The sequence below is a fragment of the Haemorhous mexicanus genome, chromosome 3 (genome assembly GCF_027477595.1).
Source record: "Haemorhous mexicanus isolate bHaeMex1 chromosome 3, bHaeMex1.pri, whole genome shotgun sequence".
Classification (NCBI taxonomy): domain Eukaryota; kingdom Metazoa; phylum Chordata; class Aves; order Passeriformes; family Fringillidae; genus Haemorhous; species Haemorhous mexicanus.
In genome coordinates, this window is record NC_082343.1 from 55,013,807 (window position 1) to 55,033,486 (window position 19,680).

At 40.3% G+C, this 19,680-nt stretch overlaps 2 protein-coding genes across 3 annotated transcripts in view; one reads left to right on the forward strand and one right to left on the reverse strand.

The window, feature by feature from the left end:
• ADAT2 (adenosine deaminase tRNA specific 2) lies at positions 1 to 10,806 on the reverse strand. 2 transcript variants are annotated; one of them, XR_009485823.1, is made up of 6 exons: positions 10,693 to 10,806; positions 10,420 to 10,524; positions 4,788 to 4,938; positions 4,135 to 4,245; positions 2,380 to 2,452; positions 1 to 2,264 (listed from the first exon to the last, which is right to left on the reverse strand). XR_009485823.1 is itself a non-coding variant. In XM_059841879.1 (6 exons), exons 1-6 carry the CDS (start codon positions 10,747 to 10,749, stop codon positions 2,224 to 2,226), a joined length of 534 nt encoding a protein of 177 aa, XP_059697862.1. In that variant the 5' UTR covers positions 10,750 to 10,806; the 3' UTR covers positions 1 to 2,223. The 2 variants fall into 2 exon arrangements, 1 of the variants encoding a protein (XP_059697862.1); XM_059841879.1 differs by having other exon boundaries at positions 4,139 to 4,245.
• The window catches only part of PEX3 (peroxisomal biogenesis factor 3), a 21,072-nt gene continuing 12,197 nt past the window's right edge, over positions 10,806 to 19,680 (forward strand). Inside the window, exons 1-2 of the mRNA XM_059841878.1 lie at positions 10,806 to 10,938; positions 19,094 to 19,225. Of these exons, the coding sequence (XP_059697861.1) occupies positions 10,866 to 10,938; positions 19,094 to 19,225 (205 nt within the window). The 5' untranslated portion in view covers positions 10,806 to 10,865. The remainder of the gene's footprint in view (positions 10,939 to 19,093; positions 19,226 to 19,680) is intronic.

Genomic DNA, 19,680 nt, shown 5'->3' on the forward strand with positions numbered 1-19,680 from the left:
TCTTTTATAACCTTTCTGAAAAACGACAGTTTTTACTGTGCTACACTATTTTTCTTCCATGCCTCTGTTCCAAGACGCACATTATTAGCCTTGATCACTCTCAAAAGAAATTTTTATTTTTCTCATCCACTTCAGCCTCTTTTGGCTTTGCACAAGACTTGAACTGTTTATTAAGTGACAGGTTACCACTGACAAAAAAATTCTGTTCCAACTTAAGGGCTGAAAAATTGGACAAAGCTTTTAAAATGTGTTTTGTCCTACTACCAGTAATCTTTCTACTTATTTACATGGCTCCTACTGTCACACATGTTCCAATAACAACATCCTTCTTTGAAAGAAGGCAATGGGAAAGTGTTCAAAGTCCCTCTAAAAAAGAAACGATGTTGAGAGATTTAGGTCGTGGTTCAAATCAGTATGAAGGCTCTGATTCCTACTGTCACTGATCTCAGTGACGAGCCAGATGTCTGATGTCTTTAATTTGGACTTCAATGATTTCTTCAAGGTATAAGAAAATTATGGTCCAGCTGAGCTGTGAATATATCTATAGTGATAAATTGCCATCTTCTATCACCAGCCAAATACCATAAACACAGGCATGCCTGTTTCTTTCCAATAAAGCCATCCCAGTCATTAAAAATGGTCTTTTCCTAAACAGCTTTTCCAGCTTAGCTGTCTGGTTCTCAAGCCCTTCGAGCTCTGAGGCAGATTAAATCTACAAACACAGTCATAACTTTTGTTTATGGAATGGGACTCAAAGATGGCTCTAAGTAATGGTCAGGAGAATAGGATAGGCTACTGACATCAGTTAAAGGGCTTAAGGCAAAGAAATACTATTTCTAAACTGTGAAAATAGCTATTATGGTAAAAATGCTTCTTTCCCATGTCATTTTGTAAACATTAAAAACATAAAATACAAGTTATTAAGAACAATGGTGACAAAGTAATGGTTTTAATATTCTTGTTAAAAACACTTTTGGAAGTATTTATTTGAAATATTGAAAAAATTTAACTGCATTCAGTTTTTATAGTTATAAAATTTTGAACACTTTTCTGCATAAAATAAAAGCTACAGCATTCCTCAAATTTTTGAGTAACAGCCAAATAAACTACCAACAATGTCATCCTTCATGTAAGTATCCACTAAGAGATATACAATCAAGATTGAACCGTACTTGTATTTTTAATTCATTAGTGGAACTTGAAGGCCCTCTTCTGGATTAGAAATTACTGCACGGCCAAGCAAAGTACACGGAAATGACAAAGCTAACCAACACTATGAAAAGGTAAGTGTCTTAAATATATTTTACTCATGTTATTACCAACTTCATTTCCATGTTTTAACTTGTATTTGCCCATTTTGGTTACTATAATTTAGTATATAATTATTAGTTATATATACATATATACTTTTATATATATGTATATATATAAAAATATATAGTATATAATTTTTATAATTTAGGAGCTCAGAACAACTTCTTAGTGGATTCTTAAAAATAAAGTATTTCTTATACTGACATTCACAACAGAAGTGGACAGTCTAAAGAGAGTTGTGGAGAGTTTCTCCACAACTTTGTAAGAAGGTGTTGCGCAGCCAAGTGATATTTGCTTATCCTTATTAAGCAACAGCAGACACAAACAGACACGTGATTGTGTGTATGTCCCTGTCTACACAGGTATGTGACTCTCAGAAATTACCTCTGAAAATCTGGCTTGTGCTAAGGTAGAAAAAAATGAGGAAACATTTGCAATGGTCTTAAGTCTTCAAGGACTGTACAATTCCTTTATATGCCTTTTGAATGAATATACACACACAGACTGTAAAGGACTTACAAATGTAACCTTCCAAGAGAGTTACTTGCTTGCCCCAGCAAACATTTGCTATTGAAAAGCAAGATGCTTCTCCACACACAGAAGGAAAAAAATATTGTAGAATGTGCTGTACAGAAGCACCATTTTAATGGATCTGTCTGTAAATAAGTGGACTTGAACCACCAATTTTCCTCTTTCTAAAAACAGCCATTTACTCTTTTGCTTTGTCATGATAACAAGAAATCATAAATATAAAAATGCAGGAACCGGTACTAAGTATCCTATTAGTAAAAACTCTGTAGAGAAAATTAAACGGAGTTTGACTGAACTGCACATTTTAAAAAAGCAGCATGCTGAAGAAACCTTCACATATCATTTTTTGGTAAGTTTCTGTGTCCCACCAGTGGAGGGCTACTGACGACGATCCTTTTTCCTTACTTTGGATTTTGGTGCTGCCAAGAAACAGGAAAGGAGAGGAATCATCAGAAGTGAATTACAGTAATTCCAGTGCCAACACTCTTTTAAATTAGGTTGGGATCAAAATGGATGCATTAATGTAAAACCTACCATTGGGATTTTCTTGTCTGTAAAAAGCTTTTAACAATTCCACTGCTTCTTCAGCACGATAGCCAGAAGAGCACTGTTCAAATTAGAATGATGTTAGTGAGCACATCTGAGAAAATGTATTCCATGCTTCACAATAATGCCTTCAGTACAGAATAATTTTAAACAACTGTACTGTCAACTTCGGGGTCAAAAAAAAGAATCTCCTTTTCAGGTTTATACCTACACATTTTAAAACCACTATGTTGAGGCTTAATAGAATAAGTAATTTCCCTAATAACTTAATATTAGGTAAAACAAGCTTTCTTAGTAAATTATGTAAAATTTTTACGAAATCTACAGTTTCTTTATTATTAATGTGTTTCCAACCTCCCATACTCCTCAAGCATTTGGAAACATAAGAGACATACACCTAGGTATTTGCAGATAAGATTCCTGACAGAAAACACTCATCCACATATCTATTCTTTATTCCTAACAGTCACCTTTCAGGTTTTTTTGGTCCTTCTAAAATACTCTTCTATGCCATGAACACTAACGAGAAAGCATTTAAATGACACTCACACTAAATAAATCTCCACCCATGCTAGAAAATAAGTATTTACTCCTATACATTCCACTGCAGTTGCCTACAGAAACAAAGGATTCATAGTATCAAGAACCTTCTCCTTTCTGTCTTCTGAATGTATAAAAAAATGAAATACCACATGCCAATGTTAGCAAATGAACACTTTTCCAGTACCAACTACTCCAGTTAGTTCAGATGTTAGTCTCACTGACACACTGACAGAAAGATGGCTAATATGTTTACACTGGAGTGCCAAACAGTATTGTTTTCCTGACTGAAATTCTTTGAGCCTTGAGCCTTTAGTGCTTATTTACAATGCTGAAACACATTATTTGTTTTTCACATTCATTAAATCATTAATGTGAAATGTGGAAAAGAACTCCAGGAATCAGTATCACTGTATAAGGCAAGATCATGTACAACTGTGAAAAATGTAATAAATAAAATGCTATAAATACTCTCTACATGTATGTATGGGTACATAGGTAGCATCATGCTGTAAAGCACCTGGATTTAGTTATACTCTACCCTCACTGAATGCTTGTCCAGCCTTTCTCATATGACAAATATGCCTAAATCATCCCAGACACTGTTCAGTCTTTCAGTATCCCTACTATTCAGAAAGTTTCTTGATAGCTAAAATGAATTTCCTCTGCTACTGTTGCAGTTCAGATTTATTTTGGGATTTGAATTACATGAAGTAAGTCTAAGCTAATACATTTTACCACTTTACCTCATAAACACACAGACTGAAAACAAAAATACAATCATTTCCAGTGGCTCAGCTAAAACCCAGTAATTTTATAAGTTGCTGTTACTTGATATTTATTGATTATGTATTTGTACATTCTGCAGCTTAAAATAATTTTCCCCCATCTCTTCCTGTAGCATATACTTACTGTTCTAAGTATTGCACATATTCTAAATTCTTACCTTGTTCCACAAGCATAATTCTTTCCCTTACCCTTTGACACATTCTTTTAAATAATTTAAGACTGTCATCAGGGTTTCCTCAGTTTTCTTTTAGGACCTAATTTTTTTTTTTACATTATTTTCTGATTAGGCCAAGTTTACTTAACTTTGATCATCTTCCATCTGTCCTCTTAAAGTAATGCATAAGATTCTAAAAGCCTGGTAGCAAAGCCAGGCACAGTACCCTAGCTGGAAAACAAAGGGAAACATTTTACAACCTACTTCAAATGGGTCTCCTGAGTCCACCATATCACCAGACGAGATGCTCAAAACGGAGCCACAGCCTCCAAATCGCTCATTTCGACAGCCGTACACAACCCGTGGAATTTATGGGAGTGAGTCAAGGTATTAAGTGAAAAACAAGCAGGAAGTACAGAAGCCCAATCTAGGCAGTCACCAAATTTCCTAAAATGTGCAGGTACTCTTCAAACTAAATTAGCTTGAGCTACAGTTCCTCCCTCATAAAATCAGAACTTACTTTTGAATGATCTAAGATGTATCGCTGAAGATGCACATCCAGCCTTTCTCAGAAAAGGGGAAGCATGAATCCCCAAAGCAGGGTCATACAAAGACATGGTTTACTGATTGATACAACATTCAAAACTGAACACTGAACTGCACTTACCTCATTTTACATCCTAACAAACATCTCAAAAAGGTATGTTTAATCTCTAACAGTTTTTTGTCATAACTGCACCATCTCTCTTTCACTCTTGAGCCCCTCGCTGTTCATCATGGAGGTGGGTGCAGACCCTCAAACCACCCCTCATGGCTTCCCCTGACACTGTCCAGCCTTTCTTTGTGGGCTCACTGTGGCAGGAGCAATGGTTTGACCCAGAGTTTCCCAGTGTGAGTCAGCAGGAAAGGATACTCATCAAGCGCAAAGCAGCTGCACACATGATACAGGGCTCCACAGTGACGTAGAGCACCAGCTGCGGAAACACCTCCCTATAATCCCTCTTGTGCTGCTTGCACCAGTCAAGGACCTGGTCGATTGCCACCATTTCTGCATGTCGAGTAGCCTAGAAGATAAAAATAAGTTTCTTCTTTAAAGTTTGCATTTATTCACTTTTGTTATAGAAGTAACGTAATGCTCTTTGCTGGTTCAAGTTGCAAAAGACATTTTAGAGCACCCAGACTGCAGAAAAAATACTCAATCCAAGAAAGAAAATATTCAACCCCAACCTCTTGTGTGCAGCCCACAAGATCTACAAGTGACAGTTTTTTCTTCTGCTTTTTCCAAGGCAGAAGAGCATGCTCAGAAGTTCTCCTCTCTAAGTCATACCAGCACAGTGAGGCAAGACATGAAAGCTCTCCTTGAGGCTTAAGGGACACAGCAAGCTCACTGGCACAACTGATGTAGCCCATAGCCTGCTCTACTTCCAAAAGCAAGAATACAGGCTGGATTATTTTCTCTGGAAATATTAACAAAGTGCTCCTCGCTGGTACCTTTTCCTTCCTCTGACAATATTCCTGTGCTCACAAGGAATAAATACCCTATGAACATGCAACAATTTCAGCATGTTCCTACAACTGCCTGGTGTGCTCTGTACACACAACATTTTCAGTTCGCCTCAGGTTTAATGCTGCCTGGGGATACATGTACATTAAGTCCCTCAAGTAATAGGCAGGGATTTCAGCATATGACTGATTACAAAGGAATATTAATTTCTCTTTTTTTTATCCCAGACAACTGAATGATTAGTATCCCAATATCTATGGCACAAAAACCTGAACAGAAGTGTTGACTTTATTAGCAGAGACCAAAGCAATCAGTAATGTCCCAGTAGCACTCTGAAATGTCTGCAGCACTGTGTTATGCCAATGAAATATCACAGCAAAAATTTCAGGATGTACTAGTTTTGAAAGGACTCTTCAGTTAGAGCATGATGCTTCTTTGAATTAAGACTATTAGTTTTTCCTTCTTTTTTTATCTGTTCTGAAAAAAAGGATGTTTTTGACACAAGCATTAGAGTAAGACTTAATCAATCCAGATTATATTTGTACTTCTGTTTTGTATGTCCTTATATGACCCTTGATAGCTTCCTCACAAAACAGGAATTTGAGTTAATGTTTAGCACTGTGAAGATCTGTGGTGATAACACGGAGATGCTCTGCAATACATGGCAAAGCAGTCATAACTTACTGCTATGTTTTATACTGTTCAAAACCACTTTAAAACTCCTAGAAAGGCCATGCAGCTGCTGCAGGTCCTACCAGCTTCTGCAGTAATAGAAGACAGCTACATTAGCGAGATGACACTAATATAGAACACTACTACACACCAGTGTGCCCATATCTTAAGTAAAACACACTGTTTTGGTCATGCCATGTCTTGAATGCACAGGAACATCAGGACAAATTCACCTCAGGGTGAGAAAGGATTATGCAAGTTACAGAACAGTCTCCATTTAGAGACTAATTAGACTGTGGCTCTTAACAGATGCAGTCAATAACAGATGCAGTCAATAGTTCTGCAAGTTAAGAGGTCTACAGTAGAGGTTTCTAAAATAATCAAGAAAAATGTGGAAAAATCACATTTATAACTGTGATTTATTATTTCTCATAAAAAATGAGCACCCAATGAAATTATCAGGCAGCAGATATAAAACAAACAAAAGGAAGTACTCTTTCACAAATTATATAATTATATTGTGAAACTCCTTGCCACAGGATGCTATGGAAGCCAAAAACATAAATGAGTTCAAAAAAGGTTTAGACAAATTCATGGAGGATATGTGCACAGACAGCTATCAGAAACAATGATCCAGATCTAGTCTTGGGCTCTGGAAGTCCCCAAGCTATTCACTTCCAGAAGTGGAAAGGATGTGCAAGGGGAAGGTTTACACTTGTTTCTTGAGCTCCCTCCTTACACAACCTATTAAAAGTCCATCTTAAAGACAAGACAAAAGGGAAAAACTGACCTTCCAGGTCTGTCTTAAAATTTTACTTTGTATTAAGCTTTTTTTGACTTGCTGTGTATAAAGTGACATACAAGAGGGATTATTTTAATTTTGGATCACTGACTCAATTCATAAGCTTAACTTGCCAACTATTACACACTATTTTAAAGCCAAGAAAACAAAAGCAGGTTAAGAGTAGCAAGGGAAAATGAGAATTGTTACAGAGTGGCAAATGGTGTACCAAAGGAAAAAAGCTGACTCAGTGGGGTAAAAGCATTGACAGTGCCCCAAACTGTGCCAAACGTTTCACAGACAATAAAGGTATCACCACTGCCCTAAAAAGCTTACTTTCTAAATTTTAGACTGTAATTAACAAGTGAGAGTAAAGGGGCCCAAAGCTCAAATTTCTGTGTTATTTTGTGGCTTCACTACACAAACAATACTTCATATTCAATTATCCCCTACTGTGACTGCAAGACACTTGGTAAAATGACCCAAGAGGACAGAACAAAGAGGAGATGTCTGTGTGTATCAACAAAAGGACAGAGAGCATTTTACTGGGAAGTGAATGATTTGATCACGTGTTGGAATAAAAATGCCAAAAAACCATTTCTAGATGGACAGGGTCACATATGCTGTAGGGGAGAAAATTTTCAGGTTGGTCTGAGGCAAGACTGTGAACATGTAAGTGTGGGAGCTGCCAGAGGGAACACAGGACTGGCACATGCTTGTGAATGAGTCGCCATGTCTAAACCCAATGTCTTACACAGACATTTGCTGCACTGTTGCCCAAGGAAGACAAGTAGTGTCATGTCTATTCTGAAATGCTGATGCCACAGCCATGCTCCTAAAAAATAAAATATACCAAACACAGCTGTACGCAAATTGCCTCCTCCCAAAAGCAACTCAAAAGCAACTTCTCCCAGAAGAATGCAATGATAAGAAATTTTGCAAATAACTTCCACACAGTAAGCAGCAGTATTTCTGACATGAATGTGTTCTGCTGTAGATATGGCAGACAAAAAAAAAAAAAAAAAAAAAAAAAAAAAAAAGATGCGGGGCGACAAGAGATAGCCTGAAAACACTGAAGTTTTTGGCAACTAAAATATTTTGCCAAAATGAGCAGTTTAGGGACATAATGAAAGAGGGCATAAAGAAGACACCACCTGCTCCTAACTTCAGCCCATTACATCAGAGAACGCAGGGACCTGCTTAAGGAGAAGACAGAATTTATTTGACAAAAGGCTCAGAGGCAAGCTGATTCCTGACCAAAGGCAGAATTGCAGGGAAGGACTGAAGATCTAATTAGGTAAATGATCACTTCTTCAAGGAAGGAACAAAGTTTTCATGGAGTTAAAGAAGTCAGTATGCTATAAAGCTGCATTTTGGAGGCCAGAAAGCTGCCAGTCTCATAGCAATGCTTTACTGCATCAAGGCAGAGTGTTACATGGGTGAAAGCTTCAGAGCAATCAGAGTCACTGTAATAAAAACCAAGAAGGATATGTGTCATACAATCTTGACATCTACAGATCCAGGAGGGTCTCAGTAGTAAAGCAGGCAAGATAACAAACCTTTAAAAGTAGTGTTATAAGGGCCAGTCCTTATTAAAGGTAAACTAAACAAAAAGCTATTAAGATAGCTGAGACTAGATAGCTTTGACAATTTTTTTTCTAGGCAAGAGAAACATCAGTCTCTCTGGACATCTCCAGTACACCTGGCACAGCACAACCTGTGAAATTACCCTGAGTGGGGAAAACAGCCTAATGCAAGGAATGTAAGGTGAGCAAGAAAAGAAGAGACATTGCATTGACAGGGGAAATATTTGTCCAGAGGGAACTCATTACCACAGACACTCAAAGATCGTTTGGCTTAAATGTTTTCAGTTGTGTCATTGGCATTAACTGGAAAAACCCCTACAGAAAACAGCTGATGATGTGATGTCTTTTGTATGATGAAAGACATCACAAGAAGTGACAGGGTGAGAGTGTCATTCAGGAGGTGGATGGCCTTCAAGACAGGAGAAAAGAAAATTTCAGAACAACAAATGAAGAATAACAAAACAGCATAAAAGACCAAGGAAGCTCCAGAAAACATGGGTGGACTTTCTTCCAGGGAGAATGTGAAGTACTACTATTATCAAACAAAGCACAAGCCCATCTGGAATAAAATTCCAGTTAAGTGTTCTTAAGAGTTCTAGTTAAGTGAATTCAAGAAAAAATGAATCAAAGCTGGAATGGCTATGTAAAAGAATTATTCTAATGAACACAGAAAGCCAGCCTGTCTTCTGAGAGGAAATTAAACAGCTGGCTTGAGAAAAGCAAAAGCTGAAAAGGAATAAGACTTTAAATACATCCAAGCTATGTAAAATAATGGATGGTGCTGGCACAAGAACAGGGAGATATAAACAGAACATTAAAAGTTTGAAAGTGGAAATCAGACATTTTTTAGCCATCTGAGGAATGGTGTTCTCGAGAAATCCTTCAGTATAAGGTGGGACAATAAATTAGTTTAAAAACAGACCTTGATATTTATGATGTCTGCTGGAACTGCCTCAATGGTTCAAGAGGATTGTTTTTTTCCTCCAGGATGGTCCCTAAATAATGCCAGAAATCATTAGGAGAAAACTGAAAACAATTTCCTATGTTCACATTTCATAACAAGTACTGCTTTCAAGCTCAGATTTTTTTCAGACTACATGGAGTAATTACGTATCTGATAAAAAATTTAGAAGCACTAAGTACCCAGCATTTCCAATCACTATAATATAAACATTTATGAAAATTGAGCCACAAAAGAACTGAAACTTGAGCTGAGCAGCAATTCAAAAAAGCTTGGCTTTCAGAGATATTAACAGATTACTGTTTCCAAAATCCAGCTGTTTTTAAATCAGGCTTCTTGCATTTTAGTATGTACCTTCAGACACCCTTGACACCAAAAATGGCTGAAAGCCTCCCTGACATTTCTAAGTTGATTTTGTTATCAGTCCTGTCAGTTATGTTCTGTCTATTAACATGTGATTTCTACACAATATTACTATCTCTGGCATGATTTTCCCAAAAAGTGTCTGCTTCCCCACAGTGCTTACAACGGTGTAACATGAAATACCTAACTTCTCTGTCACCTGGCTTTCTTAAGGCTGTATTAGAATCCTCTTGATACATTACAGATTGTCCTGCAGAACAAATTACTATAATGATTCATCTTTACTGTTACATTTTTCAGCTTAGAAGATTCATTTAAACTTTTTATTATGTTTTCAGATTTGAGGCATCTAATATAAATTACAGCCAGATCTCGCTGTCAGATTAATTTATACACAACTTCCAGTTGTACAAAATCCCTGTTGGCACTAACGGGTCTCTCAGCAACAGATCTTATAGCAAATTTGATGGTTAAGGTTGCAACAGGTCAAAAATGTACAGGAAACGGCTCTTTGCTCTGGCCTGTGGACAGAACTTCATCAGGAGAGGCTGCACAGTCATTTCTCACTCTTAACCCCTAGGTGACTTTAGGAGAGCACGCTTCAGACCCAGCACCGGGACAAGCGCGGCGCGGGGCAGGGGCGGCAAAGCCACGGCGTCCCCGGGCCGCGGGACTCACGTTCTTCGTCTCGTTGACCTCGTTCCTGCCCCTGCCTATGACCTCGCCGTTGTAGACCAGCAGACAGCCCACGGGAACCTCCCCTTTCTCCAGCGCCTCCTTAGCCTGCGGGACAGACGGACAGACAGACTCGCGAGAGGCACAGGACAGCGTTACAGCAGCGGGAGGAGCTTCCGCCCGGCCCCCATTCCCCGCTCCTTTCCCGCTGCCCCGAGGGGCCCGGGGCTCCCCGCGTTTTCCCGCGGGACAGCGGGAGCGCCGGCCCGCACTGACCACGTCGAGCGCCTGGTCCATCCAGGCCAGCAGGGTCGCCTCCCCCGCCTCCGCCATACCGGGCCCGGGCGCTGCTTCCGGGACACCGCGGGCGGTGCCGCCGCCGCCTCCGCCCCTTCCGCCGCCGCGGGGACCCGAGGGGCGGCCGGGCCGGGGCGGGCCGGGCTCGCAGGATGCTCCGGTCGCTCTGGAGTTTCCTTAAGCGGCACAAGAAGAAATGCCTCGTCCTTGGCACCTTCCTTGGCGGTGAGTGCCCGGTCGAGGGACGGGGGCGATGGTACGGGGGAAGCGCGGTGTCGGCCGCGGGGCCTCACCCCGGAGCTCCCGCCGGAGCGGCCCCCTCGGAGCTGGCGCTGGGCCCGGCGGGCCCCACGCCGGCTGGAGGGGCTCTGTGCCCGCCTGGGGACACCGAAGTGCTCCCCGTCCGCCGCCGGGAGAGCCCGGGTGCCAGCAGGACTTTCCCTCGAGGCTGGGAGGGAACCTGCGCGCCGTCCCTTAAGCCCTAAAAGACGGGAACTCGGGTTGCCCAGGTGCTCCTACGGCGGGTGATGGCGTTACTTTGAAACAACACTGAAGCTCGCAAAGCGTGGGTGACACTGGTGGTGGTTTTGGGATGGAGGCTGAAAACCTCCGCTTTTCATATGTGACTTGTGCGTTGAGGTGAATTGTCAAATATCACAGAATCAATTAGGCTGGAAAAAATATCAAGGAGTCCAACCTTTGACTGAATACCACCTCGTCAGTTAGAGCATGGCACTCGGTGCCACATCCAGTCTTTCCTTAAACACCTCCAGGAACGGCGACTCCACCACCTCCCTGGGCAGCCCATTCCAATGTCTAATCTTTAATGACACACCTGAACCTCCCCTGGCACAAGTTAAGACTATGTGCTCTTGTTCTGTCACTTGGGAGAAGAGACCGACCCCACCTGGCTACAATTTTCTTTCAGTTATTTGTGGAGAGTGATAAGGCTCCCCCTGAGCCTACTTCTCTCCAGGCTAAACACCCCCAACCAGCCACTCTTTATAGGACACGTGCTCCAGACCCTTCACCAGCTTTGTTGCCCTTCTCTGGACAAATATAGATCAGTTGCAGACACAAAACTTTCACAGAGAGGATTTGCATTAATTATTCAAGCAATTTCTCCCATAAGGCTCTGGTTGAACCTGTAAGGTGGTTATGGTCTTGAAGTTATTTTTGGTTGGTTTTTAGCTGGAAGTGGATTTAAAAGAGCACATTGCTTCTGTCTCTCTGTTTAACGATGAAGTGCCCAGCTGTGTGGAGATCAGATGCTCCTCAAAAGGCATAGCCATGTCTTTGTGCACTCAGTCTTCAAATGTTCTTCTATTTTGTGTAAATGACACAGAACTGGAACTTGCCTGAACAGCTGAATGTTCTGAGGGCTGCAGGGCTTTTGTAGTATATTTTGTCATATGTTCAGGTGGAGTTCCCAGTGAAGGTGAATTGTATTTACTTCTGGCTTGCTGTGGTTCTTGTGTCGTCTCCATTCTTTCATCATTAATTCCTTCTGGGGTTTTCCAAAGAGTGCCAATTAATCCATAATGACAGGCTGGGTGATGGTTACTGCCATACTGGTCAGACTGCTCCTCCAGTACACCCCTTCACCTGCAGGTTTTGTGGCTCTGTGAGTGCAGAGCTCTCATGTTTATTACTACACTTGCAGCCCACCACGTTAAGTAAACAGATTTGATTTCACATACCAGGCTGTCACCTGGAAGATGTTCTCTCTCCTCTTCAACTGTCTGTGTGAGAATGGTGGAATAGTGAAAAATCACTTCTCCCAGTTTCAACGAATAAACATGGATCAGTTTCCAAATGGGAAAGCAGGTATCTGGGAACTTGTGGGTCTCATAGCCTGAAATCTTAATTTCCTCATGCATGAACAGCCTTCTGCCAGCCTGCAAACCAACCTAGCATAACTGAGTTTGCAGTTTTTTCCTTATGATTGGTGTTGTTTATATACAGCTCGGTGTCCCTTTCCCAAAAATGCTACTCACTGAAGTGTGCTTAAAATAATAATTATAGCCTAAATTAATGTCATTTAAAGAATTACCAAACAAACAAAAACGAAAAAACCCAGAACCAAACAAAACAACCTAAAAACTGAAACAAACAAAAACCCCAAACAAACAAAAAACAACAACAACAAAAAAAAAGGCAACCCAAGATGCTCTTCCTCTAATAAGCATTTCAACTTCTGACTGAAAATATTAAACTATGCTATCATTTTCTGCAGCATGGATCAATTATCTATTTCTTCAGGCCATGTAGTATTTGAGGACTGTAGAGAATTGCTTTTTATGCATTTGAGACTGAAGTAAATCTGGGCTTCCACAAGCAGGTGAACATCATTATCTGCCACCAGCAGCAGTTTTGCACTGTGGTATTTTAAGGGAGGCAGGGAAGATGGAGTGAATTACTGCAGAGTGCTCCTTTATAGCTGTTCAGCAGCTGAATCTTGGGTGCTTTGGTCATCTACATAGGTATGGATCAGATCTTAAAAAAACCCCATGAGCTACAGTAATGCCACCACCAGTGAATCAGAACTCTGAGATCCATGGTGGACTCTCCAAAAAATACTGCTGAATCTTGAAAGATGGAATGCAACCTTACGCACTGCTTTTAAATGGAGACAGAATATTTGGAAGTGGCTGAATGATTTAAGGAAATCCAAATCTGCTGACTTAATAGCAGAGCCTTGAATCTACATTTCTGTGGGTTTTTTTAAGAGCTACAGGTGCATATTCTGGGAAGGAGGGTATAACAAGGAAAATGGGACGTCGCAAAATTTAGTGGTTTTAAGTCCTTAATTGGTACGTGGTCAGAGATTAATGTGAATATTTAATGATTCTTTCGACAGTACAGAAGAGTTTCTACATTATTACTGATACAGTATTGTGTCAGTGTTGTGTTACTGAATAACTGCACCAAAATCAGAGTTGGTTGGTAGCTTTTCCTCTCTCTACTGACGTGTATTCCGTGTGTGTTATCAGTGGCTGTCATTCTTCATGCAATTTCTTTCAATCCCAACACTACAACAGCTTTTACTGCTTATAAAGATACAAATCTCATTAAATAAGACCTCAAATTGAGGGAAAAAGCAACTGAAAAATATGTGTAATTCCCCCTTAACCACGGAGTGTGGTTGAGAAGGCCTCACCTTAGCAAAGACCCCGTACAAACCCTGTCTTTAGAAGTTCTTTCCTCAACAATGTAAAATACGTTGCATACTGAAAAGACTTAAATCTCTTCTAGCAAGCAAAACCTAGTGGTCTGGGATCTAACCCACTACAAATATGGAAAGTAGAGAAAAAGAGAGCATGATGGAGCTGCAAGGACACATTAGGTTCAGGATGGATATTATCCAAACTATTGGATAGTTTGATTAAAGTAGATTTTATCTCAGAGCTCAGCATTCAAGGTAGATTTCAGTAGATATTACAAAATGATTCACCATTGAAATTCTGTTGCTACAGTGGAAGAACAAGCTCAGGGTGTGTCTGGAATGTATGGTTCTGATTTCAGTGGTGCATTAATTATTGCTGAATTTAATCTGTTGCAACCTTTGGCCTGCAGAAAAAGCATTTCAGTTCAGAAATCTCTCTGCTTAGCAGAGAAAGTTGGCTTGGTTTGTGAGTAAGCACAGGGGCATTAAATATGTTCTGGTGAGACCCAGTGTTACCAAGAGAATAAGACTTTAGTGCCTGCCTGCATGTTTTAAAGATGGTTTTCAACCATAACAGGACAATTGTATGTCCCTTGATGCATAGCTTGCTTGAACATAAGGAAAAACCACAGCTTTTAAAGCTGTTTGTGTCCTGGAAGGATGCAGGCTTCTGTGTGTCAGCACAATTCCTGCATAATAAAATTCTTAAAACTGAGATTTCCTCCTTTTTTCCCCTGATGTAAGTATGACAGTGAGGGCAAAAGTTACTTAGGGTTGTAAAAGAGTTTCCTGAAAACTTGATTCCTCCTAATTACCTTATATCCCATTTTTATCCCATCCCTTATTACCTTATATCCCATTCTTCTGTTCAGCCCTCCATTCCACCTGTGAAGAAGGGAAAGGGCTGAGGGAGAGGGAAGCCATAACTTATGTGATGTGAGAAATACCCTACCTCTTGGTGGCCACTAGGTGAACATGTAAGAGCCTGCAGACTTTGTAAACTTCTTGCATTGCTTACATTTAGGTGGGAAGAGACTCTACAGTACTACAGCCAAAGAGGGATATGGAGACAAATCAGAGCATATTTATCTCAAATCAAAGTGTTGCTTCCAGAGGATATGGGTGCTATAGACCTCAGGGTGCTTCCCAGCTGGCAACTAAAGCACCACAGAGCCACTCATACACACACAAACACACACCCCTTCTCTCCAGTGGAATGAGATAGAGAATCAGGTCTGACCAATGCTCAGCTGTCCCTGAACACGCTCCCCCCTCCCCCTGTATTCCCCCCTAATTTTACTGCACTGATGACATCCTGTAATGTGGCGTGTCTCTCGGACCTTCTGGGATCAGCTGTCCTGGCTGTGTCTCCTCCCAGCTCCTTCTGATCCCCAGGCTCCTTGCTGGTGGGGTGGTGTGATAGGCAGCAAAGACCTTGGCTTTGTGTAAGCCCTGTTCAGCAACTCGGAAACAACTCTCTGCTACCAACACTGTTCCCAGCTGGTGTGAAGAAAATTAACTCTATCCCAGCCAAATCCAGCACAGACAGCCAGTGCATATGTAAGTATGTTTCACTTTCTAGATCAGTTGTAAAACAGTATCAATTGTAGTTTGAGATCCTTAGTGAGGTTCCTGTTCTTGAAGAATCTGACTTCAGGTGATGGGTTTTTTTATCACTCATCTGTTTCTGAACCCTCCAAATCAGATGTGTTGGGACTATAGTATTTTCTGTAGTTTATATTTTGATGAAGCTAGAAAAAAGTTTGCATAGGAATTATCTCCTCACAGCCTCACTGTTTCTGAATTTTCTTAATTCCTGGTTTTGTGTGAAACATATGGGAAGAGTCAGCATGAAGTTCCATCTATACAACGGTTAAGCTCAGTAGACATGAATAAATCTTGCTGCTGCAACTTTTAGCAGACCTCCTATCCTATACTGAGCAGCAAAACAAAGTTATATTAGTTGTTATAAAAAGCTTATATTGGCTTTTCATGTTTAAACAAGACACTTTCAAAACACTGGCTTAGTTTTTTACAGGTTTGTTAGCTGACTTGGCATCATGGCAGTTTTTGGATGTGGCTTTCTCTGGTCCTGCTTCCAACTCCACATGATGATTTTATGTGATATATTCATTCTGGACTTCTAAGTCCAGAATAAGTCTGGACTTAGAGTCTGTATCATTGTCAAGTCCTCTGAATTAATGCAACATATTAATATGGATACGCATGGTTGTACTGAAGAAAAATGCAAACACCCCTTCAAGCCAACCTCCTGGCTGGCAGCTCCTTGAAATGTCTCATAAGCCAGAGACTTGCAGAGGCTCCATTGTTGTTCTCAGGAGTGAGTGCAGTGGGCAGAAGTTCATTGGCACAGCTAAGACTTGAGTTTCACAAGTGACTGCTGTGTCCTCCAGGCCACTTAGAGGTGCTTACAAGCCCTGCAGCTGATAACCGAGAGAGTCTGCCGCTGGCAACCCCACCTCAAGCTTACTGCTGTTTGCTGGGTTTGCTTAAGGTGGGTGGGTGTGTGGTGCCCAGCAGCTTTTCCTTTGGTTAACTTCTAATGCATCACTTGCCAGAGAAGAGGATAATCCTGGATCAAGCAACATCTGTTAACAGTGGGTCAAAGTTAATACTTTAGTACAGGGAAGGGAGGGAGAAACGATGTTGTATTGTATTGTTGTGTTGTATTGTGTAAACGATGGGTTGCATTGTTTTGGACAAGTGTTTTCATCTGGAGACTCCTTGTTAAGCCTGGGTGACAGCTACTGCAACTTTGTACCCTCCCAGGCCACAGCAGCTCTGAGTACAGAGTAGGCACACAGCCCTAACAAGCTGGTGTTAAGCAATTAGCTGTCTCAATCTCAAAGCTGCTGCTCCTGTGCATCCCTCCAGGGCACACACATGATTCTTCTCGAACTGATTGCATGTCTGCTCTGACATTCATGTCTGTCTACATTCAGGAAATCTTGTGTTTGTGTGTGTCTGAGTGGCTCTGTGGTGCTTTACTTGCCAGCTGGGAAGCACCCTGAGGTCTATAGCGCCTAAATCCTTTCGAAGCAACACTTTGATTTGAGATAAATATGCTCTACTTATGACTTTTCTGCTACTAAACGTGGAGTTAAAAGGATTTATTTTGGGGTGCAGGGAAGTAAACAAAAGTAGCAATTTGGACAAATGACTATATGTTAATGTAACGTGAAAAATGTAGTGGGGTAAAATGGTTGGGAAAGTCTTGTGTTCAAGAATTGATCAGTAATGCTAAAAATATTGTTTCTATTTCAGTATGTTAGCTGAAAAAAATCAGTAACTTGACAGTTGTATTCTAAATAGATATCCTTGGCAGGAACTGGTAACATTTTAGATGAAAATAATCTTGATTGTGAGGTCTTATTTTTGATTAACACTTAATTGGTGGAATTGCATTTTTTGTATATAGACCCATAATACTAAAATTTGCATCTAGTGAAGTGAATATTTCATATGGCAAATGGGCAGTCTGCCCAAAGGCTGAAGTGAGGGAGAGACATACCGATTTCTATTTTATGAGGCTTTTGGGAAATGGAAGTGCCTGTGGTTGTTCCAGACTGGTCTGGCTTGTAGTTGCCTGTGAGCAAACATATTGCCAGTATAAATAGCTGGATTTTTTTACAGCTGTGGACATTGGAGCACAAAGTTGACAAGGCTTTTCAAACACTGATTATAGTTTTGGGGAATATTTTGGAAGGTTTTAATACTCTAAAAATTGTAGCTGAATTCAAAACCTTGGGAAGTTTGGGTTTGTTTATGGGGTTTGTGTGTTTGGTTTTGGTTGGGGTTTATTGTGGGGTGGGAGAGGGTTTTTTTTGTTCTTTTCTTAGTTTTTGTAGATTTGGTTTATAAAATTAGTTTTGAAATTTTCAGCTTTCAGAAACTGTTAGATGCCTCATTTGTTCCAATATTGGCTTCTAAATTGCACTTTGAAGAAAATTTACAACTTTAGAAAGTACTTTGAGGAAAAGAAAATTAAAAATACTTGATTTGTTACTTGCATTTCTTCTGTGTGCTCTTACTGACCTGGCAGATTTGGAGCTAGCTCTCTGTCAAGGAGCTTCATTAATTAAAGTATTAGTCCACACAGAAGCAGATTATTAACTTGTACTATAGTCTTTTTTTGCATGGGTTTGTTCCTCCCTTATCTCTGTGCCCCCTCCAAATCTTTCATGAGAAAACACTGGCTACACACCTGAGTAGGAAACTGCTGCTGCCAGTGCATACAGGAGGCAGCAGATGAGCCTGACACGTGGTAGGTGCTGTAAGAAGGCCTGGGTGGAGGGGGAGCAATTAATGGAAAGCAGCTTACAGTGGGCAAAGGTGCTGAGGATAAGCCTAAAAGGTGTAGTGGCTTCTTGAGGAATGGCTTAGGGAAGGGGGCAGAGATGAAAAAAGACGGGAAGAGGGTTGTGGGCAGCCTGGATAGATATCTGAACCCCTGGTGTTGTGGGACAAGCAGTTGGGGAAGACTTCAGAGGGATGGATGTTGGAAGAGATGAAAATGCAGAACAAAGATTTTTTGATGTGTCTTAATGGAAATGAAGATTCATAGTGAGAGTGATGAGGGATGGTCAGACTCTCAAGAGAAGAGTGTGGCTGGAAAGTAGGAACCAGGTGTGGCAAAAGTAGAACAGGCACAGTCAAGCCCCATTGAAACTAAGGTTCTTCCTACAGAAGTTTCAGGACCAAATGAAAGAAGTGTTGATCTCTAACATTTTTCTCATATGTGATCTTTAGTCCTTGAATTTTATTTCTAACTTCTACTAATTTTATAAATATATATTTTTAAAAATTATAATTTTTATCCATCTCTAGACCTATGCATTTCTGTTTGTTTTCTCTCTTCTTTTTTTTTTTTTCCTGCCCTACATTGCTTCTCTTTTTTGTTTCAGTCTCTTCAGTACTAGTTGTTCACATTGCAGTAGTACCAAAAATGTCTTCTGTGAATGGCTAGATACCTCTTCTCAGGAAAATTTCTTCTCCTGATTCAAGTCATAATCCTTGACATTTTAATTAATTTTTCTTTCTGAGTATTGCTTTGCCAATAATTATTAAAATACTCAAGACCCCCATATAAAAAAAACTCTACTATGCACCCTTATGCTTTAAAACCAAATAAAGGGGTTAAAGGACCTTTTTCACTTTTTAAAAGCATCTTCTAATACGGCTATTTCTCTGTAGGAGTCTATTTACTGGGAAAATATGGGCAGAAGAAAATCAGAGAAATCCAGGAACGAGAGGCAGCTGAGTACATTGCCCAGGCACGAAGGCAGTACCATTTTGAGAGTAATCAGAGGACGTGCAATATGACAGGTAAGAAAAGGAAATAGCTACTGTTTTAGATAAGGGGGAGGTGTTTGGGGATTTATGCTACATATTGTCAGGAGGGAAAAGGAATAAGAAATGTAGGCAAATTCAAAATCTTAATTAAATACTGATGCATTAATAGAGTTGTTTTGCAAATAAAGAGAGTCTGAAGAATAGATGACTAAAGGGGTTTTTAGGGGGCATCTGAGCCCTTACCATCAATAAATCTACAAGTATACATGCAGGTTACAATTTTTTGCCACTCCAGGACCATTTTGCCTTAAACTACATGTAGTATTGAGGTGTGAAACAGCCTTTAGATTCAAACAATACTGAATTTACAGTGGGATTATTTTATTCATTATATCACATTGTTAGTAAGCTGTATGGAGAACTTGGTGGGCAATTTTTAATAAGAAGCACATCAGCCATATACAGTGTGAAGGTATCTGACTAGCTGG

Excerpts from the sequence above, each read along its gene's own strand:
- ADAT2 (XM_059841879.1), bottom strand. The coding sequence starts at position 10,749 with ATGGCGGAGGCGGGGGAGGCGACCCTGCTGGCCTGGATGGACCAGGCG. Across the intron at positions 4,939-10,419 it reads AGGTCAACGAGACGAAGAAC|GCTACTCGACATGCAGAAAT; the intron begins GTGAGTCCCGCG and ends TTTATCTTCTAG. Across the intron at positions 2,453-4,138 it reads ACTCAGGAGACCCATTTGAA|TGCTCTTCTGGCTATCGTGC; the intron begins GTAGGTTGTAAA and ends TAATTTGAACAG.